Source organism: Pipistrellus kuhlii, unplaced genomic scaffold, assembly GCF_014108245.1.
Source record: "Pipistrellus kuhlii isolate mPipKuh1 unplaced genomic scaffold, mPipKuh1.p scaffold_m20_p_11, whole genome shotgun sequence".
NCBI lineage: Eukaryota > Metazoa > Chordata > Mammalia > Chiroptera > Vespertilionidae > Pipistrellus > Pipistrellus kuhlii.
The window spans coordinates 30,979,900-31,002,611 of record NW_023425416.1 but is presented as its reverse complement, the minus strand read 5'-3'; the positions used below and the strand labels follow the sequence as shown (position 1 = coordinate 31,002,611).

General features: G+C 47.2%; 1 protein-coding gene across 2 annotated transcripts in view; it reads left to right on the top strand.

Moving 5' to 3' along the window:
* Positions 1-21,609, top strand: part of COLQ (collagen like tail subunit of asymmetric acetylcholinesterase) — a 50,065-nt gene extending 28,456 nt beyond the window's left edge. For both annotated transcript variants that reach the window (XM_036431535.2, XM_036431536.2), the window contains exons 7-17: positions 2,116-2,178; positions 2,651-2,677; positions 3,312-3,356; positions 4,436-4,471; positions 7,125-7,205; positions 10,894-10,999; positions 15,572-15,711; positions 16,588-16,707; positions 17,109-17,229; positions 17,994-18,096; positions 20,089-21,609. In XM_036431535.2, coding sequence (XP_036287428.1) covers positions 2,116-2,178; positions 2,651-2,677; positions 3,312-3,356; positions 4,436-4,471; positions 7,125-7,205; positions 10,894-10,999; positions 15,572-15,711; positions 16,588-16,707; positions 17,109-17,229; positions 17,994-18,096; positions 20,089-20,158 — 912 coding nt within the window. In that variant the 3' untranslated portion in view covers positions 20,159-21,609. The remainder of the gene's footprint in view (positions 1-2,115; positions 2,179-2,650; positions 2,678-3,311; positions 3,357-4,435; positions 4,472-7,124; positions 7,206-10,893; positions 11,000-15,571; positions 15,712-16,587; positions 16,708-17,108; positions 17,230-17,993; positions 18,097-20,088) is intronic.
* The last annotated feature ends 1,103 nt before the right edge of the window (positions 21,610-22,712 follow it).

The following is a 22,712-nucleotide window of genomic DNA, read 5'->3' as shown; positions in this document are numbered from 1 at the left end:
GCATGTGATTCTTTGGTTTCCCTGAGATGACCTAAGAGGGGCTTGTGTCTGGAAAGCTATTGGCCTGTCATGCTTATCTGGCTGGAGGTGGAGGGTTGAAGGGGTTGGAGTTAGCTGACTGGAACAACTAAAACCCTACATTCAGAGAGGGATCACCAAATGCTGATGAATTCCCTTCCTCAGACAGGCTATGGAAAACTAACATGCCCACTCCCAAGCCTTTGCTTACATTCCACTCACTTTGGTCATAGATCATGGAATGTAGAGGCCATGACTTAGGCAGGTGAATGTCATTATATATTCTGATTGACTTACAGGTAGAATTTATAAGTGGATAGAAAACTGTTCCCAATACTTGTAAGTGAAGTCCCAAGGATGTGTCTTAAATCAACTGTATAAAAAGGAGACATATGTAGAACTTTAGACAATAAAAAAAAATCAACTGTATAATGCTGAGCCATCCAATATGGCAGCATTAGATATATGTGGCTATTGAGCCCTTGAAATGTGGCTCATGCACTGAGGAACTAACTTTTTTTTTAAACTTTAATTAAGTTTAAATTTTAAAACTTTTGCCTAGCTCAGTTATTTGAAAACATTTAAGTATGTGAAGTATGTGTATCTGCTTCTTCAACTATAAATTTTATGAACTCTGTATAGAGATCATCCATTTTGGATGAAAATTTAGTACCTAATTGGGATGTGGTTTGAATGTACAATGCACAACAGATTTCAAATATTTATCTTGAGAAACAGAATGTAAAATAGCTCATTAATAATTTTTATATTGACTACAGGTTGAAATAATAATTAGATTAAATTAATTGCAATAAATAAAATATATTGTTAAAGTTAATTTTACCTGTTTAGTTATAGTTTTAATGTGACTTCTAAAAAATTTTTAAATGAAATATGTGGCTTACCTTATATTTCTACTGGATAGCACTGGTATAGTTTTTTAGCACAGAGGGTGCTGAAAGTTCCAACTGCAAATGATTCTGAGGGGCAACAGAACTCACCCATGAGTCTTAGCTCCCTGTCTTCATCGTACACACCCAGAGGATGATGTTCACTCTTCTTGGTTGCAACACTAGGGTGAGAGTATATGGAGATGTCTGAAAGATCCACCCTATGCAAAGAGCAAAGCAGGTGAAGTTTTTTGGTGCTGACACCTTGTCCTCTGGGGCCCCATGCCCCATGATCTCCCCCTCCCCCACTCTCCTACAGCCTTCTCTAAGAAAAGATCAAATATTATTCCATTAAAGCATCTTAGTGATAATTTGAATTTAGTTTTAGAGATCTGCTCTGCCTGGGGAATTTCATTTCATATTTCATCTTAAACTAGAGGCCTGGTGCACAAAATTTATGCATGGGGGTTGGTATCCCTCAGCCCAGCCTGCACCCTCTCCAATCTGGGACACATTGAGGGATGATAGACTGCCCTTTTAGGCCCCATTGGCCCGATTGCCCCTAACTGCCCTTCCCTGCTGTCCTGGTCACCCCCAACTGCCCTCTCCTGCTGGCCTGGTCACCTCCAACTGCCTTCCTCTGTAGGCCTGGTTCCCCACAAATGCCCTCCCCTGCAGGCCTGGTCACCCCCAACTGCCCTCCCCTACAGGTCTGGCCGCCCCCAACTTCCCTTCTCTGTGGGACTGGTTACCCCTAACTGCCCTCTCTACAGGCCTGATCACCCCCAACTGTCCTCCCTTGCAGGTCTGGCCCCTCACAGCTGCCTTCCCCTGCCAGCCTGGTCGCCTGTAACTGCCCTCCCTTGCAGGCCTGGTACTTCCCAACTGCCCTCCCTTGCTGGCCATCTTGTGCTGGCCATCTTGTGTCCACATGGGAGGCAGCCATCTTTGGCCATATGGGGGTGGCCATCTTGTATGTTGGAGTGATGGTCAATTTGCATATTAGGCTTTTATTATATAGGATACCAGAATGAAGTGTGGAGAATTGGGCCCCTGGGAGTAAACAAGGGAGTATTTGGGGTCCTCCGATTCACAAGCTAGCCCCAATGTCCCAGTTCCTTTCTGATCTTGCTCATGACTTCTTAGTTTTGTTTTTCTAGGAAATGTTACTAGAGGTCTTTTTCCCCCCTCCTTTTGATTCCCACAGGGTGAAAAAGGTGATCTGGGTCTTATGGGTTTACCAGGATCAAGAGGACCAATGGGCTCCAAGGTCAGTGTGCTGGTCCAGATGGATGTTCTCAGATCTTCTCACTAAGGCTCTGGAGCAGCTGTTATCTATACAGATGGGAACTGGGTGTGGCTGCCATCCTGGGCAAGGTGCTGTCACAGATGTTAGACCAATGCCAGTGTGCTTGTCTTTACCAGCCTTTGAGGGACACCAGGGCTGGGATGCAGGGGCATAAGGATGCCATTTCTGCTGTTCTCCTGGGCAGCAAGGGTCAAGCCTCAGGACAACAAAACAGATGGAAATCTTTGTTCAGGCCTTTGGGGGTGGTGATAAGAAAAGCAGCATTCTTTTTAGACCTGATGTAAACACAATCCCAAGGGTCTTCTTTGTATTGAATGCTGCAGTCCCCACTAAAACTTGCATTGCACCTCTCACCACCACATTCAGGGATTCTGTCCACTCTCACACCAAACCCGACAAGGATGATAAATATATCTTCTGCTTTTTTTTTTAGGGCTACCCTGGATCCAGAGGGGAAAAGGTTAGTGCTTCTCTCTTCCAGCTTTCCAGAGCCTGGTTTGGGCTGGTGGCTCTGGGACCAGTGAGGATGGGCCCAGGTCTTTCTTCAGTCAGTGACCTTGCCTCAATATTCCTCATCTTTCATCAGTGGGCTGAGAGAAGTGAGGGGCCCCTGAGGCAGGGCAGGCAGCTTAGGGAGGAGCTCCCAGTGAAAGCCGAGGCCCTCATTTGGAGCAGATAAGCAGTGAAGCTGTACCAGATGGAGAATGAACTCAGCTTGCATGATGTGCTGGAGCAAGATGGCAGATGTGTGTCTTTAGACCAAGCTATCACCACACAACCTTCTTATCTGTCAAAAACCAAAATCAGAAAATCCAGCCAGAACCTGGGGACAGATTTTCTATGGAAAAGGAGAGGTTCTGAGACCCAGAATCTTCTGTGCCTTGTCCTTTATTAATGCAGGAGGTATTTGTGGTCCAAATAGAAGGTAAATCACAAAGCATTTCTTCCCTGGGAAGGTCATGTAATCTCTGAGCTTGTTTCTTTGCCTATGAAATGAGGGTATTGGCATAGGATAGGGAGTTATTAGTTTAAAATGCTCCAATTTTTCTCCCATAGTATTAACTCATGTATTCTCTCCTGTGGTTTTCTCTTAGGGATCCAGAGGTGAAAGGGGTGACTTGGGTCCCAAAGGAGAAAAGGTAATGGCTGTTGCATAGAAATGATCAAATACAATGGAAGTGGTGACCTTGCCTACCCCCATCTTGTGGGCAGACTGATTAGCTGGCTGTCTGTCTGACTGGCTAACTGCTTGACTGTTTGTCTATCTATCTGGCTAGCCGACTGACTGACTATCTGACTGGTTGGCTGTGACTGACTGACTGACTGGCTGGCTGGCTGACAGGCTGGCTATTTGTCTAACTGGCTATCTGTCTAACTGGCTGTCTGTCTAACTGGCTGACTGACTGACTGGCTATCTATCTCTCTGTATGACTAGTTGACTGGCTGATTATCTGTCTAACTAGCTATGGCTGGCTGGTTGGCTGTGACTGACTGGCTGTGACTTACTGATTGGCTGGCTGGCTGACAGGCTGGCTATCTGTCTAACTGGCTATCTGTCTAACTGGCTCTCTGTCTAACTGGCTCTTTACCTAACTGTCTGTCTAACTCACATGTGTCAAACACAAGGCCCGCGGGCCAAATCCGTCCCGCCAGGCCTTGCAATGTGGCCCGCACCGCGCTGTCATCACTGCACTCCGCTGCGTTTCCATCACAATGACAGTTTATGACTGTTCAGTAAACCATTCGGCCCGCGATTTAGGCTGGATTTTAGATTTTGGCCCCTTCTCTGATTGAGTTCGACACCCCTAGTCTAACTGGTTATCTATCTAACTGGCTGTCTGTCTAACTGGTTGTCTGTCCAACTGGCTGACTGACTGACTGACTGGCTCTCTGTCTCTTTGTCTGACTAGCTGACTGGCTAACTATCTGTCTGACTAGGTGACTGACTGACTGACTATCTGTCTAACTAGATGATTGACTATCCGTCTGACTATCTGATTGACTGACTGACAGGTTGGCTATCTGTCTAAATGGCTGACTAGCTATCTGTCTATCTGTCTGACTAGATGACTGGCTGACTGGCTGTCTGTGTATGTGTCTGATTAGTTGATTGGCTGGCTGACAAGGCTCTATCTTGAAAATGGCTGACTAAGCTCTTCCACAGCCCTCTCAAGAGTTATTCAGAGGCAATTACTAATATTTGTTGTTCTCTTCACAGGGTTTCCCAGGATTTCCTGGAATGTTGGGGCAGAAAGTAAGTACCTACAAGTAGTAAAAAATAGAAGTGAAAAAATAGACCATCCAAGTACAACAAAAAGAGGCCTGTCTCTGTTCATGAGGCAGAAAAAAATAGATCTCGCTATGGAATATTCTGGTTTGAAAGAGGAGCGTGTTGCTGAACATATAGGTGAGAGGTCTGAGACCTCCTTCAGGTCAGTGAGAGGGCAAGGACACCCCCCTGATGGATAGAAGCCCTACTCTGTACTTGCTGCCCCTTAGAATGCTGTGGTGATGTCCAAAGGCAGAGAGCTTTGTGACAAGGGGCTCAGGTCTGAATTGTAGTGGTCAAAGGTCCCAGTGGGAGGTGCAGGCTTCTCTGGTTAATGCAGCTGCCAACTACACCCAGCTCAGCACTTCTTCAGGGAGGCTCATGTACTGCTACAGGTAGGCAGAGTTATTTTAGTTGGTGATAGCAAGAAATTTTTATTTGTTAAACTTTTTATTTAAATAGTTAAATATTTAGTGGGATTTCATGAATATCTTGCCTGGGACAAGGCTTAATAAAGAAAAGAGTTAATTCAGTTGACTTAAATAGAAAATATTGAGTAAATAAGAATAACACTGTGTGAATATATGACAAAAACTATGAAGGTGACAATTGACAGAGTTTAAACAAAACTTTTCCTTAGGGTTGAGGTCTAGGGAAGAAGAATGGGGAGAGTGGTGCGGGGAGGTATCAGAGAATGAAGAGAGAGTGCAGAGGTGGCCACGGAGATCACCCCTAATCTAACCCCGAAGCGGTGGGTCCTCATGCTGTGAGGCACCGACGTGGGAAATTGTTATTTTAACCTTGTCCTCAGAGTACAGTGTTTTTCAAACGTACCAATGAGATGCTTTATTAAAATTCTAAACTTTTTCTCAAGTTCGCCTTGAAGTTTTATTTTCCAAACTTAAATAAATTTTTATCTGATTTTCTCTAGTCAATAGAGCATCCTATATAATAAAAGCCTAATATGCAAATTGACCAAACAGCAGAATGACAGGTCAATGGGCAGTGTTAGGCCAGGCAAGGCAGGTGCCAGCAGGCAGATGGAAGGGGACAGCGATGGGGGCGGGGGGGAGGGCCTGTGACCAGCAGCAGTGGGGCAATGGGTGGAACCAGAGCTGCCCCCTGGTAGTCAGTGCACTCCCACAGGGAGAGCACCACTTGACCATAAGCCGGGCTGAAGGCTGGTGAATGCAGTGGTGGTGTGGAAGCCTCTCCCACTTTTGCAGCATCACTAAGGATGTCCAACTGCACCTTAAGCTGTCAGTCGGACATTCCCCAAGGGTTTCCAAACTGCAAAGGGTGCAGGCTGAGCTGAGGGACACCCCCGAGTGCACGGATTTTCATGTATTGGGCCTCTAGTATTTAAATAATTGCAGTCATCTAATATTAATTTATTATCATTTATCATTGCCTTAGGCTGTCAAAAAATTTTAGGTGGGGTATTAAAATCAGAGTAAGTAAATGAGCAAATTAAAAGAGACATTAAAAGAGAAAAAAATGATTTAAAAATATTTTTATTAATTTCAGAGAGGAAGGGAGAGGGAGAAAGAGATAAAAATATCAATGATGAGAGAGAATCATTGAAAAGCTGCTTCCTGCACACCCCACACTGGGGATCTGCAACCAGGGCATGTGTCCGGTCCACAGGCCAATGCTCTATCCACTGAGTCAAACCGGCTAGATCGAGAAAAAATGATTTTAGTTGAAAATATTTAGGTTATGTTTCATTCAGTGCAAAAGTGAGCGTCAAAGAATAATCCATTACTGTAAAATTAAAGATGACAGTTTCTCTGGTCTCTGCTCCACTTAATAGACTTGCCATCAGGAATTCTATTCCCCTTTCAGGACAGGCTGCTTTAAGACAGAGCAGATATGATAACCATAATTAGGTCAGAGGAGATAAATTAGATTAAGTGAGTACTGGCTGCTTCCAGTTGATGAAGAGAAGGGCCACACTTCTTTCTGATAGTCTTTTTTTAAAAGTTATGTTGCCCTGGCTGGTTGGGCTCAGTGGACTGAAGGTGGGTTCGATTTCAGTCAAGGGTATAAGACTGGGTTGTGGCCTTAATCCCCAGTGGGGAACATGCAGAAGCTGGCTGTTCGATGATTCTCTCTCAACATTGTTGTTTCTATCTCTCTCTCCCTTTCCCTTCCTTTCTGAAATCAATAACTTAAAAAAAAAAAAAAAAGTTATGCTGTTTATAAAATTCAATTAAAAGAGAAAGTGTTTTCCCCCAATAGCTTATAGCGTCACGGGCACACTTGTGATTGAAATACAGCACCTCTATTGTTGGCCATTCTGGAAGGCAGCTATGCTCACCACTATACCACCAACGCCTTTATTGTTGGCCATTCTGGATGGTGATTTGGGACACTAAAGTGTGTGCTACCTGGCAGCTGTCTCTCTCAGATAATAAATTACCCGCCCAAGATAACCTCTTTTCCTTCCTGGTCCATGAAAAACCTACCTACCTTTCACATGACCTCATCATTCTTCCAGTCTCCTAGAGCAGCCCACTTGGAAAACATCTGGGATGATCTAGTAGACGGCCATTGTGGCCAGGGATTGGGTAGACCTGCAAGGAAGGGCCTGCTCCAGATTCCCTAATCCCTCTCCTTCATCTCTTTTTCTTTCCAGGGTGAAATGGGTCCAAAGGGTGAGCCTGGGATAGCAGGAAACCGGGGACCCACAGGAAGACCAGGAAAACGAGGCAAGCAGGTAAGGATCTGGGGCTTTTAGGTTTCAACAGTAAGGTGGTTCTCTTCCCGCCCCTCTCCCCCATCTCCCCCCTCCTAACTCAGGATCCCAGTTTGTAAGTGATCTTCTTTATTGGCACTGTTAAGGTTTTGGGAAAATTTCTCATTCTAACTCCCTCTGGTCAGCAGGCTCTTGTGTTAGACCATGTGAAATGAGAGAACAAAGCAAGAGGAAGGTACAGTTGGCTTGGCTGGCTGTGGAGCTGTCTGTCCTAAGTGCCTTAGAGAAACCTCTCATCTTAGCTCTAACAGACAGACATTCTTGAAAGATGTGCCCCTTCACTTTTTAGGCGGTAGTTTGTTTGGTTTTTGCCTCCTTTCCCATTTAAATGTAATATATGATTATCATAGGAAACTTGGAAAATTCTACCCATGAAACAAGAGGTCGCTAGTTCAATTCCCAATCAGGGCACATGCCTGGGTTGTAGGCTTGGCCCCCAGTAGGGGGCATACCAGAGGCAGCTGATCGGTGTTCTGTTCTCACATGACATCAATGTTTCTATTTCTCTTTTCTTTCTCCCTCTCCCTTCCTTTCTCTGGAAAAGTCAATACAAACATATTTTAAAAAATGATCTAACATCCAGGTATAACCATATATATTTTTAGTATATTTTTAGTATATTTTCTTTCCAGTATGTATTCTTTTGTGAACTTTCCAGTCATTTGTTTCTTTTCTATCCAATATATAGTTATTGTATCCTAAATTTTAACTTAAGATCGTAATATATGCATTTTTACTCATTGCTATTCATTAAGCATTTTTAACATCTTTTTTAAATGCCTACACTAGATTTTAGTAAGTGAGTGACTGCTTGGACAAGAGAGGCCTAACCAAATTATATATGATGTTGAGAAGTGAACATCTTTGGGCCATAGTTGTAGTTCCAAGTGTGCCTCTCATTGTCCCCAGTGTCTAGGCCTTACCTCCCAAAGACTCTGAAATAAGTGGTCTGGCGTGAGGCTTCAGCATGGGTTGGTGTTTGTTTAAAACTCCCCACATGATTCTAATATGTAGCCAGGGCTCAGAACATGATAACATATGAAGCCAATTCTGATTTTTTTCCAAGTGAACTTAGCAACAATACAGCCTCCAACCCAAATAATTCAGATTTCACAAAAACTTTGGAAGTCACAATATTTTAGTTCAGTTTTCAAAGTTTTACAATGGGTAGCATGGCCATGCCTTCACAATGCTCTCACAGATTCCAATTTCCCGAAAACTAGGCTCAGAAAAAGAAAAAAGGAGACATCTTTCTCCCTTTCTTTCTTGTTTTAAAGATCACTTTCTCCCTTACTGCTGACTTCCATTCATAATATTCTACACTGGGGTTCAAGCAGATTTGTGCCTTCTGTCATCTGGTTCTTTACCTGGGCAGAGTTTATCTTTTCCTGGTGAGGGCTGAAGCTAAGAAGTTGAAAATGATTAGTTGTAGTAATCTTACAACTCGCCCAGAGCCATGTCTAGAAGCTCAGAGAAGTTAGGGGAATAAGCTCTTCCTTTCCATGAGGAGTTTTCTCCAAACCCTCCGTGCCTGCCTAGTCAGCAGACACTTGAGTTGTTAGCTTTGGAGGCCTGCCATGGTACTTCCTGTTTACCGAAATTAAATTTATTAGCAGAGGGTCTTATCTACCAAGCATCCATGGGGCCAGTGGTGCTGAATTTCTGGAGGTTATTGTACATCAATCCAAACTCTAGAATCAGAAATCCAAAAGAGACTTTAGGAAATTAGAATTTCAGAACCAGGGGATTGTAGTGATCACCCAATTCAATCGCCTTAGTGTAATCACAGGAAACTGAGTGCTGGAGAAGTGGAATGACCTGCCCAGACCCCTAAGCCAAGCCCACTTCCGTGCCAGAGTTAGCGTTTGGAGAGTTGAGACCAGCTTTCTCTACATCACATCTCTCATCACCTATCCATGCTCCAGGACTTGCCTTCAGTCAGGCAGGCCCAGAGAAGCAGCCCTAATCCCATTATGCAAATCTGCAATTAAGGAGACAGACTTCCTCCCTGGAGAAGTATCACCAAACTTTGTGAAAATAAAGGAATGAATGCTTTTCCTGGAAAGCGTGGCTCCTGAGTCCTGCTCATAGAGACATGGCTGGTTCTGAGAGGACAACCGATGAGCAGAATATTCCATTACTGCTGGTGTCAGAGTCAAGGAGCATTTCCAGCTCCTTCAGCTGTGGCACTTCCTGCGCTCAGAGCCAGCTGACTGGCTGCTAGAACAAGCAGCCTTAACTGCAGCTATATTAGGACGGTGTGACTTCCTTTGCCATTCTGGGACCCATCTTGGTTACCTCATGGCATGCTTCAGCTTGGGCTAAGGCTTTAGATTCCCTCCGTCAGGATGGAATTAGAAACAAATTCTGACCCCTGAGTCCCACAGTAAGAGTTTTAAGAACTCCTGGGACATTCCCGAGAGAGCCCCCAGGGCCATGTGGACAAGGAGACAGGTTATGTGTCACCTTTGTGATTGGATAGAAGTGCCCTGCATGACTGCTGCCCAGACTTGGGGAGGATTACATTTCATCAGGTGGCCAGCCTGCCGAGGCACAAATTTGGAAAGGAGACCCCGCCAAGAATGTCAGGCATCAATCACTGTCCTGGTTAAGCCCAGGGCAAGTGTGAACAGTGAGCACACGGCTTGTGAGGAACCCACAGGCCTTGGTTTCTGAGTCATTCCTAAGGGCAGCTCTGAGGGGAAAATCTTTGCTCTTGGCCCTCCCAGGGTGGGCAGCACTGCAGGTGTGTCTCTCTTTAAGAAATCAGGACCTGTCTGTGTGAGAAAGATGAAACCAAGCCAATTGCTGTGATAATGAGCACTGGTAATCTACATAATCCTTGGTTCTGTACAAACTCCTTTCACCTCTAAGATCTTCGTTTAGTCTCACAACAAACCCATGCAGGTATATATTTACTGGCCCTATTTTACAGATGAAGAAAACTAAGGCACAAAACAATGGCGTGAGTTACCCAGGGCCTCATGGCCAAGGTGAAAACCCAAATCTTTGACTTCCCCTTTGTGACTTCAGTTCTTCCTCCTCCCTTATTTGATCTGGGGAAAGGAGGTGAACAAAACAGCTTCATACCCATAGGGAGCTGATGTCTCCTGGGGTTGATGAAATGATCACAACAATAATTGCGTAGTTATGGTCTAAGATAAATGTTATGGTTCTTTATCCTGAGGCCAGTGGGTAGCCATTGGGTGGAAACAGCTCCTGTAATAAAATAGAAATGTTACCTAATGAGTAGGCAGGGACCCATCTGAGTGCTAGGCCCAGTTTTGCTGCCTTTCTGCCAGGTGACTTGCAGTAATTCCTGCTCCTTTCTGAGCCTCTATTTCCTCATCTGCCCAGTGAGGGGAGAGAGTTGGATTGTTGTGTTTCTCCTCCCCTCCCCCGCAGCTGTTATGTGTCATGTTTCTAGGACAGAACAAAAAGTAATGTCTGCAAACTTGCCACCATCATTATCTCAAATGTCACTTGCCCTGAGTTATTATATTTTGGAGGTTGGTGGTCAAGATGTCTGAGATTGCATCCTGCCTTGGGCTCTTGCTCCAAAGTGTAGGGTGGCCCCTGCTTTAGAAATAAATGGGAAGGAAGTTGGTAATGCCATGCTCTCATAACAAGCTCTGCCTTTCTCTCTCAGGGGCAGAAGGGAGATGATGGAATTATGGGCCCACCAGGCAAGCCTGGGCCTTCTGGTCAACCTGGCCGTCAGGGTCCCCCAGGACCTCCAGGTCCTCCGTCCTCAGGTAAGAGCTACACTGTTTCATTTGACCTACAGTGTCGCACTCCTGGCCACCTCCTGGAGAGAGCCCAAGGAGATGCCAGCAGAGGCCTGCCTGGTGTTTTGAATTAGAAATGCTAGAGAAACTTCAATATATTTATAATTTCTCCACAGTTAGGCTCATTTTTACACAAGGAAGATAAACATTGTTCTGGCTTTGTTTTTAGCATTTTGGAGAACAAATAGAGGAGAGAAAAAATTGCATTGATGATGTCACTTGTACATAAGTGAAAAATAATGCACATATTTCATCAATAACATCTTTTACTAGAAAACCATTTGATGATTCTAAGCAATTCTCTTAAACCTGGAAGTAAAAATAACATGGTAAAAATTTTCATCATACACAGTGTTAGGAAAGAATCCTTATGGATTTGCATAGAATGTAGAAAGAAACGATAAAAAGAAATCAGAATCATTTGTGAGGTCATAGATACCCTGCTACCTTGTTTTACTTTGTTTAATATGATAAACTAAGCCCTTGATTTAGTTTGTTCTCATCAGCTCAAAAGCACATTGTATAAGCACAGCATCTCTATTTCCAAAAAGACTGTTGACTGATTGAGCAACATTCTTTGTCCTCAGTTATATACAAGGAATCAAAACAATTTTTGTTCCATTTTTTTCCTTAAGAAAATGAAAACAAAATTCCACAGTGCACTCCCCCCCCCCCACCGCCCCGCGTGCTTATAGAAATATGTTTGCAATCACATAATGGGATGATCAAGAAATGTCATATTTTTTTTTTAGATCTTTTAAACCAAATTAAAGCTGGTTCTGAAACTCCAATCTGCCAGAATGCCAGGAAAATTTCATTTTAGACTTTATTGGGTTCTCTCTACTTCTCCAACTGCCACAAAAAAATTGGGTAAAAGTCCTGGGAAATCATGGCAGAAAACAGCAGGGGGAGATCCCTCCAGGCTTTTATGTGCCGTGTTTACCTCTGAAATGCCTGTTGTCTGAGGCCACGTGGTCTGTGGGTGCCTGTGACTGCCATCTCATGCCATGCTTAGGCATTAGAACATCTCCAAGGCTGGGAATCCTGGTCCCTGTGGCTCACTTCCCACGGAGTGCTCACAGCCATTCCTTCTGAGACCTTATCTCTTCTCCAGGATACTGGGGAGGGGATACCTGTTCTCTCCAGGCCTGTGGGGATCCCTCCTCTTCCCATCTCTAGCCCTCTCTCTCTCCTTACACTTCATACACTCCCACCCTCTTAGGAGCTTTTCTCTTGAGAACGGAAGGCTGAAGTTTTCAAATAGCACCAACAAGTTATCTTGTCACACCTACTTCTATTTGTTAAGGGAGCAGGATTTGTGATGCAGCCTAGGCCCTGTGTCCATGTCCCATGATCTGTTTCCCTGCATTGACTAGATGATCCAGATGGAAGTCCTTCCAACTCATTTTTCTTCTGCCTAACATTCCCCTATGAGCTGCCCAGGTCTGAGAGATAAGCCTGAAGCCTGGGTTTTGCATTTGGAAAAAACTCTTGGACCTTGGGGTATTTAGGGGCCACAAGGAAACATGAAGGGGAGGGAGTGAGGGGGGGGTCATTGTGCAGATATAAAAGAAGGTCCTTAGCATATGCAGACCTTAATGTATGCATCCATGTGTAAAGGCCAGCCCTCATCTAGGTTGAAATCCTTTCCTTCTCGGGCCTGGATTGGCTGAGAAGGGCCACTGCAGCAGCCAGTGGAGATGAGCAGTTCCCTGGGCAAAGGTGGAGAGTAGGTCTTCTGGCTGCAGGGATGGAGGCCAGGCCAGGCCCCCTGGACCAACTCTCATGAGAGGCTGAAGTGGGGAAATTTGGGTTGCTGTGCCCTTCAGTGCACCCTGGCAGGACACAGTCAGGGAAACAGATGACCCCTAACAGCTTGGAGGAGTCAGCAGGAAAACTGCACTGGTGGCAGGAAGCAGGCTCCCTGCCATATCCTGTCATGATAGGGGGAGGCTCCCTCTGGTTCTGGTGCCCAGCGCTGTGTGATGAGATGGCGCGGCAGGGAGATGGAGATGGTTGGAGCTTTTTATTACCCAAGTTACAGAGCAAAAGAGGTAGTGCAGGGTAGAGGAGGGAATGAAGGCAAAAATGCCTTTAGGATGTAATTTGTAATAACCAAATTACAAATTTGGCTGAGTCCTTCCTCTGCCAGACAGGGTATAAGTGAATCAGTGTGGTACCTGGGAATTGCCTTCTATCTCCCTGCAAGCATCAGTGTTCCTGGATGTTTGTCTTTTGAACGGCACAGTGTTGTCAAACATGAATTCAAATCTCTGCTTCAGCACGAATTAGCTGGGTAATGGGACAAATCTTTTGAGGCCTTGGTTCTAGGAGTTGTTGGGGCCACTCACATCCCTGGTTACATAGCATTCCCATCTTAGTTTGCCCAAGTGCTTAACTACCAGAATATTCCTGGGCTGGTGGAGTCTCTGCTCTCTGTGCTTCACTCCACAAGATTGGGGCTCCTCCCACAAGATCATGTTCCTATTTCTCGTTAGAATGAACAGCCATTACTTGGTATAAAATGTTGACAAGCCTCCCTTGTCCTCATACTGGCAGCATCTGGGCTGGACAGGCTGAGCCTGCTGGTGAAGGCTCAGGGTGTGGGGTCTTCCCATTGAGGCCTCCTTCTCCAGCTGTGACTGCTTCCCTGGGGTCCTGACCAGACCTTTCCCCAAGACCATTTTATTTCTTGCCCTTCTGGGATCTGCAGACTGGCTCCCCAGTTTTATAACCTGAAACCAATGACTGGTTGGCATTCAGATTCTCCCCCACCCCTCCTATTTCCCCAGGAGGAAGGGTCTTTTTTTATTTTTCAGTTTCCATCTTTTCCTCTCTTCCCGTTGATTGGATGGCTCTTGCTCCAATCTGTATTTGGAGTTGTGACATCTAGGTTTTTCTGAAGACCTTTTCTTTCTAGTTAGTCTGCTTTCATTCATTCATTCATTCATTCACTCAGTCATCAGACATGTTCCATGCCCCTATTGTGTGTCAATCCCTGGTGAATGGAAACGGGCATCAGCCCTGCCCTTATGGAACTTACACCCTATGGGGAGAAAGCAGATAATCTCACAATATGCAGAGTCACAGAGATAAATGCCTTGAAGAAAAGCATAGAGAACCATGAGATTGTCTCCAAGGTTAACATGAAAGAATATGAGGATTCAAAAAGGCTTCCCTAGCCGAAACCAGTTTGGCTCAGGGGATAGAGTGTCAGCCTGCAGACTGAAAGGTCCCGGGTTCGATTCCGGTCAAGGGCATGTACCTTGGTTGTGGGCACATCCCCAGTGGGGGGAGTGTGCAAGAGGCAGCTGATCGATGATACTCTCCCATCGATGTTTCTAACTCTCTACCCCTCTCTCTTCCTCTCTGTAAAAAATCAATAAAATATATTTAAAAAAAAAAAAAAAAAAAAAAAGGTTTCCCTGGAAAAGTGCAAGGAATGGCATGTGCAAAACTGTTCCCTAGACCAGCGCTTCTCAACCTTGGTGCCCATTGGAGCCATCCTGAGAGTTTTTAAAAGTGCAGTTGCCTGGGTTCCGTTCTCAGGAATCCTGAAGGTCTGGGGTGCGGCCTGAGCGTCAGAGCCTTTAGAAATCAAGGGGGGGGAGGGGGGAATCAAAACTGCTACCCAAGCAGGTTTCCGACGTTGCAGGGAATACATTTCCTGATCACATCTTTTCAGGACACTCTTCTCTGTACCAGGGAGAGTATAGGGCTGAACACTTTTGAACTCCCATTTTCTTCCAAAAGAAATTTTTAAAATGCATACTCAGAAGTTCCTTTATAAAGATTCTATATATAAAAACAATATAAAATGATTTAAAAAACAAACAAACAATACAAGTTATTAGTGAGCAATTTATCTGCAAGGAGTCCCCTGTTGATAATGGTTTAAGAAGACAGGATTGTTTTGTGTTTGTTTGTTGTTGTTGTTTTCATACAATAAGAGAGACAAGAAGTGGATAGTGGCCCACTTTGGTTTATCCTCTAAGGGTCAATACTATCAGGGCTCCAATCCCCATGAACCCCTGGCTTGTCCCTTATGGTGGCTTCTCTTCTCATCCTTGTTACTTCATGTTAGCAGTATGGCTGCTGCAGCACCAGCCATATTATCTGTCTTCAGGGCAGGAAGAAGGGGGAAGCTGAGTCTCTTCAGCAATGATTCTCCCTTATCAGGACAGGCTTTCCCTGATGCCCACCCTTCTCCCAACATTGACCAACACTGTGGCACATGGCCACCTCCAGGTGCAAAGGGGGTCTGAGAAGTAGAAGGCCTATCTGTCTAGTCTCTAAGTATAAAGAGAGGGAGGGGAGAACAAGGGTGGGAAAAGGTGTGATCACACCCAGCATGGTTAAGGAATCCACAGAGAACATCACCTCCTCCACATCTTGGATCAAAAGCATCTCTTTGAATCTCTGCCCTGAAATACTGCGGACTTCAGCCTTCTTTCTGTTGGGAAGGTGGCTCACATCAGTCTGGGCTGTTTAGTTTTCTCGTCCTTGGCTCTAGTAACACCGCCGTCTGTCGCTCCCTAGGACAACTTATAATGGGACCCAAAGGAGAAAGAGGATTCCCAGGGCCTCCAGGAAGATGTCTTTGTGGGACCCCCATGAATGTGAATAACCCTTCTTATGGGGAATCCGTGTATGGGCCCAGCTCCCCAAGAGTCCCTGCGGTAAGGTTCTTCTGGGAGAAATCTGGGGCGTTACCCATCAGGACCTCTCATCTGGTCCCCGGGGCTTTGTAATAGTAAAACTTTTTTATGTATGTATGTGTTTGTTTAGTAAAATTTATACTGGGTACACACCCATAAGAAATTGGAACATAAGGAAATATCTAAAGAAAATTATTTTGTTGTGAGTCCATTTTGATGTATTTTCTTTGTCTTTTTAAACAAAAAATTATAGAAAATTTCAAAGTAATATGAAAACAAAACAAATCATGTAATAAAACTCCATGTGCCCTTTACCCAAAGTCAATATTTATCAACTCATGGCCAATCTTGCTTTCTCTTTATGCCAGCCCACTCCTGCCCACCTTCCCTTGGTTTATTTTTAAGTAAAAGCTGGATATCAGTTCATCATAAATATAATTTGAATTGATGCCTAATCACCCACCCACCATGCAGTTGTGCTGTGATTTATATAACCAGTGTCCTATTGTCAGTGATTATGGGCTATGCCCAAGCTTTTCACTAATGTACATAACACTGTAATGAACACCTTTGCAAATGTTGTTAAGACTCATTTGTAGATATTGAATTACTTGCTTAGATGACCTCGCCTTCCTATTTAAGTCTTGGGCACATTTTAAATGTTTTTTAAAAAACACTTGGATATTTTTACCTCAAATGGAGTCTTTAGGAACTGGATTGAAAAGTTATGGGAATCAAGACATTCCTTCCCTCATCAGGAGGAATGCTAGAGAGGAACATGCAAGCCCCCTTTCCCCTGATAACCAGTCCAAGGACAACGACGTGTCCTCCTCCAGCTCCTCCCCTGCCCGCACAAGAAGTGTTTTTTTGAAGCCTCACCAGTGTGTCCTCTGGCAGATTTTCGTGGTCAACAACCAGGAGGAGCTTGAGAGGCTGAACACCAAACATGCCATCGCCTTCCGCAAAGACCAGAGATCCCTGTACTTCAAGGACAGCCTTGGCTGGCTCCCCATCCAGGTACCCAAGGCAGGCGCTCGGGACACACCCCACCAGGAAAGGCACACACCTTCAAAGGCAGAGAAGGCCAACAGCGAGGCTGGTGCAGAGTTCTGTTTCCATGGAAGGGCCGAGCATCCTCCCTCGCTCTGTCTCTGAGCAGCTCTTCATGCCCCCTGCTCCCCAAAGAGAACCGTTTCTTCTGAGCCAAGGTTCCCGAGAGCCTCACGTTCCCGCGCTGCAAGGGCACTGAGTAGATCTGGCCCAGGCTTCCTGCCCTTAGGAGCAAAAAGGCAGTGCCTTTCCCACCCAGGAGTGCGGGGCGCTCCTCAGCGGAGCCCCCCTGGACCCAGAGCTTCTGTCCCCAGTGCCAATGACCTGCCCCGCCTGTCCTTGGTAACTTGGTGTGTTTCTTTGGCCAGCTGACCCCCTTCTATCCCGTGGACTACTCCGTAGACCACCGCGGCTCCTGTGGGGACGGGGTCCTGCAGCCCGGGGAGGAGTGTGACGATGGGAACTACGACGTGGACGACGACTGCATCCGTGAGTGGGGCCCTGCCCGAAGCTTGAATTGCCATGGGGTGGGGGTCAGGGCAAGCCCTGGACACCTGGGTGGTTTGGGATCATTTTAGAGCCTGATGGGGGTGTACCTGAGCGGTTGTGGGGATGATCCGCCTGTGAGGTCAAATGTTAACTCCTTCATTATCCATTGAAGGCTTGGAGTCAAGGCCCTTGCCCCTAGAAAAGCCTCCAGGGCCTGTTTTTTTGTTTTGTTTTTTCCTGACACCTACTTCTTGGCAAAATCCAAATTCCAGTCCATGTTCTTTGTCAAAAGATCAGGGTGAGAAATAAACAAAAAAGAAACCACAAGAAAGATAAGGGTGATGAGGGGTGAAAGGGAAAAGGGAGAAGCCAAGAATTTTAATCAGGGCTCACTTTTACCAGATAGAGCCCTAGAGCAAAGCCCGTTTTAGGGAAAGTGGGCTGCGCAGGGTTACCGAGCCGGGCAGGCAGCCTAGTGCTGGAGGGTTTGCTTTGCTTAAAAAAAAAAAACAAAAAATCAAGGGACAAAAGCAGGAGGTAAGACGGAAAGCATGGGCTGTAGAGTCACAACAGGGTTCAAATGCAGGCTCTCAGGGCTGCCAACACACCCTCTGGGTGCATCCTTAGGCCATGCTTCCACCAGATGGAGCCCTCGTAGCAAAGCCCTTTTTAAAAGTGAGTGGGCCCAGCCCAGGCTGTCCTGCCCCTGCTCCTGCCCCTGCCCCTGCCCCTTCTCAGGGTTGCCCTTGCTTGTGTCCTCTCAGGCTGTCACCGGGCATACTGTGGAGATGGTCACCGGCACAAGGGCACGGAAGACTGTGACGGCTCTGACTTTGGCCACCTGACGTGCGAGACCTATCTCCCTGGGTAGGGATGGCCTCACGTGCTGTTCTGACACCTCTCTCTCCCCTCCTCCACCCGCCCTCCTCCTTTCTCTTTCCTTCACAAATAACTTTGAGTGCATCTTATGTTCCTGGTATTTTCGGGACGCTGAGGTATAGTAACAACACAGCACAGGATTCCTGCTCATCCTGGGGAGACAGGCAATAGACCCACAGCCACCGGGTGTCCTCCAAGAGCAGCCAAGGCCAGGGTGGAGCAGACACAGGCACCAGCTCCGCCTGGGCTCCGGTGTTAGCAGTCTCCAAACTCAGCTGTTACCCCTACGTGGGCAGCTCCATCCCCAGTGGCTGCCATGACCACATTAGTCTCTGGGGCTGTGGGTCTGGGAGGGAGCGGATGTATCAGGACATTCCAAGCATCTGTGGAACAGGCCTGTGGGTGCAGGTGAGACCATGCCAGCATCTAACTTTGCTCACGTGTGGCTCCTTCAAGAAGACCCCAGGAACTTGGTATTTCTTTCAAGGACCCCTTTCATTATTTCTGAGCCTCTTCAATGGGGTTTGTGTTGCTCAGGGTAAGTATTCTAGTGTTGTGACCTCTATGTTGACCTCCCCAGGCCAGCTGAAGGCCCTGGCCCCATGAGGCACAGATTCCATGCCCAGAATGTGGCAGCCTGAGGTCTTTTCAAGGTGTGATATGGTGCTGCGTTCCTCAATCCTCACAGAACCAGAATTGTCTAACTCTCTAGGGTAGGGGTGTCGAACTCAATCAGAGAAGGGGCCAAAATCTAAAATCCAGCCTAAATCGTGGGCCGAATGGTTTACTGAACAGTCATAAACTGTCATTGTGATGGAAACGCAGCGGAGTGCAGTGATGACAGCGCGGTGCGGGCCACATTGCAAGGCCTGGCGGGACGGATTTGGCCCGCGGGCCTTGTGTTTGACACATGTGCTCTAAGGAATACAGGGAGGCTCTTCCTTAGCACAAGAGGGGTACCTGGCCTGTCAACCCTCTCATGTCCCTCAGGAGCTCAGTCTCTTCCAGCCCTGTTCCTCTGAAAGGCATGGTCCAGACCCTCAGCAGAGCTGGGGAACAGACACCAGGCTGCTCTCTCCATTGCCCCCTTTCTGCTTTCTCTTCAAGGGCATCTTTTCAATGCCCGCACCAAAACCTACATCAACATATCAGACCATGAGGGGTTGAGGCAGACTATAGACCTATAGTCACCCCAAGACTCTAGCCTTGGCTAGGCCCCCACTGCGTCTGCATGTCTGTGTGCGCTGCGCCCCCTTGAGGTAAGGACTCCTGACAGGCATCTGCCAGAAAGTTGGCAAAAGAGCTGAGCAGGTGGATGGCTCCATAACAGCTGAGTGTAGACAGTCACTCGTGGAGAAGAGGACTGCATAGAGCCTGGCGTGCTGGGGTTTCTCTCCTAATCCCTAGAAGCTTGTGAGTGTGGGCATAATGCACAGCACGCTGTCTCAGGATTAGGACTTGGGCTAATGCAGGCATACACTGAGCTCTCTAGTGTGGTAGCCTCCGGCCACACGCGGCTATCTAAATTTAAATTAATTAAAGTGAAATAACATTTAAAATCCAGTTCTTCGGTCACACTAACCTTATTACCAGCGCTCAGTAGCCACAGAGGGCCCGTGGCTGTGTAGCGGACTGGATGGTCTAAAGGACAGAGCCAGACATGTTTCAGGCCTCGAGATGGGGAGATTCCCTCAGAGATGCTGTGTTAAGGCAAGTTCTACCAACCCCTTTCCTGCAGATCCCTCAGCTGGGCTCGAGGGGGAAAGCCCAGAGGCCTGGCCACTACTCCCCCACATCCCTGGCCTCGCATGAGAATGAGAACAGTCTCTATAGGACCCTGGGCAGCAGCGGCTGCTGTTGCATGAGGTTTGACTAAAACCACCAGAATGGCCCTTTAGAACATGGCTTTTCCCGCCAGGCTGGCAGGAGCTCTCCTGCCCACAGCCCGGTGTCCCCCCTGACCTGTATCTGCCTCCTCAGGTCATATGGGGACTTGCAGTGCACCCCATACTGCTACATCGACTCCACACCCTGCCGCTACTTCACCTGAGGACGCCAGGAGGTGGCTGCATCGCACGTACCTGCAGCAACGACTCCACCCTCATTCAACTGACCTCAACACCGTCCTGGTCCAGTTTCCACTGCCTTCATTCAACAAAAACAAGGTCAAACTCTTGCTGCTAAGATGTGCTTTTAATTCAGTCCGACGGGAAGAACTCAGGACCACTGCATCCTGTCTTAATCCAAAGTACTCAAAGACCTCCCACGTGCCCAGCCTGGGAGGCTCAGGCTCCCACTGGGCTGGTAGCCGACCGACAGTGTCCGCTGTCTTCCGGAGCGTGGCCGACCAGGCCCTGGACTGGCTTAGCACTGTTAGACACACACAGACCTGCAGGCTGTCTGTTCGCATCCCGCTGGGGGCACCTGGGATTTAGGCCTCTCTGCCCCTCTGACTTCTGGAAGCACGGGCATCTCACCAGGGAAGCCGGCCTCCAGGTCTCTCCAGGCCTGTGAACCACACAGCAGGAAAGGGAGCCCCTTCTCTTGAAGTAGCTTCCAGCTCTGGACCCCCTGAGGGACTCCTCAACTACCTACATCCCTGAACAGCCTCCTATGAACCTGGTTCCCTTAACAAGAGACCCAACCATGAGAAGTATACTGAGAAAGCCCCAAGCCCATGCTCTGTCTGGGTAAAGGGTGAGGCTCAGCTGGGGTGCCTGTGAGCAGAGAGTAGCGAGCAGTGGCCTTCCACTTTTCCATGTCTCCCCAAGGGCGGATCTCATGGTCTCACCACTCCAGGCTCCATCTTGACTTCATGGCTCTCTGCCATTTGACTTCCATCTCACAAATGCCCCTCGTGCCCATTTCTGGCTCAGGAGATTCTCAAGCAGAGGGTGACCTGAGTCCACGCCCAGGCAGGGCTGAGGAGAGGCCCTCCCAGGGTTTCCCAGCTGGGACCCAACCACTTCTAGGCAAAGACCGTTTCTGTCCTGAGCTCCGACTGCTGCCTGCCTGCTGACTCCTGTGATCCCCGTGCCGTCGTGTGTAGCCTGGTCCTCATGTCTGTGCGCCCCAGCCCCACACGTGTCCGCGGGATCATCAGCCTGCACGTCTGTGAGCTGCCGCCTTTCATCACTGGCTTTCTGAGTGGGCCCCAGCTTTGTTTTGGAAAGACATCTCTGCATGGCAGACCTCAAATGGGACCTGTCCATTTGTTACCAGATGCGAGGATACTCCTAGGCTTTTGTACAAAGCTGTTTCCTGTGGCTAAGTCTTGGTGACTCAGCAGACAGGAGCATCTGGTCCAACAGGCCATCATACTATAGTAGACGAGGTTGGCCCAAGGGAGGTGTCATTTGTGGTGGGCACATCAGCCAGCCTGGTTTTCTCAGCCTCTACCCCATGTCCTGGGGTGATGTTGCTCCCATGTAAAGCCATCACTTTCATACTGGAATCTCCGGTGGGAAATCAAGAAATAAAGGAAAAAGAAAAAGAAATAAAGGCAGTTCCTTTCTCTGCTGTGGCTCTGTCTTCCCTGGGGGTTTAGAAAGTATCCAGCATTGCCAGGTGGAATGAGGGGTCTGAGTTCAACTCTTCTTTCAAGACTGCAGAGGGTTTTAGAGCTTAGAAGCAATCCTGCTCTCTCAGGGACAAGGGAGGACACTGGGGTGCAGAGGTCACAAAACCCAGTCTTGCTAGCCCAGCCAGACCCAGCCTTGTATTAGGAACTTGTTTAGTGGAGATCCATTACTGCCTTGGGCCTGGCTGAGAGGATCCCTGCCCTGGGTCTCACACGTTGGAGGGCACTAAGAAGTTTAATTATCCTATATAACAAAAGTCTAATATGCAAATCGACTGACCAGCAGAACAATGGGCAGAACGATTGATCACTATAATGCATACTGACCACCAGGGAGCAGACACTCAATGCAGGAGCTACCTAACAGGCACCTGCCAGAAAGTTGGCAGGTTAACAGGTGGCAGTGGCAGGGGGCGGGGCTGGCAAGTGGGTGGCGCCAGGCCAGCCAAGGTGGATGCCAAGCAGGGGCCTCCCGATTGCCCCACCAGTTACTCTGCAGATTGACCTTGATCACCAGCCAGGCCTAGGGACATTACCTGTGCACAAATTTTGTGCACTGGGCCTCTAGTCCTACATAATGTGCTAAACTTCTCTGAGTTTGCTTTCTCATTAACAGGCTGGGAATAATAGTTTCTGATTTAGCAGGTTCTGGGTGGGGCCTGAGAATTGACATTTCTTTCTTTCTTTTTTTAAAAATATATTTTATTGATTATTTACAGAGAGAAAGTGAGAGGGATAGAGTTAGAAATGTTGATGAGATAGAACCATCGACCAGCTGCCTCCTGCACACCTCCTACTGGGGATGTGCCCGCAACCAAGGTACATGCCCTTGACCGGAATCGAACCTGGGACCTTTCAGTCTGCAGGCCGACGCTCTATCCACTGAGCCAAACCAGTCACAGCGAGAATTGACATTTCTAACAAGGCTCCAGAGGATGCTGATGGGCCAGGGACCACATTTTAAGAACCACTGCTCTAGGGATATGGTTCATCTGAGAACACCTGCAGACTAGGCCAAAAACAC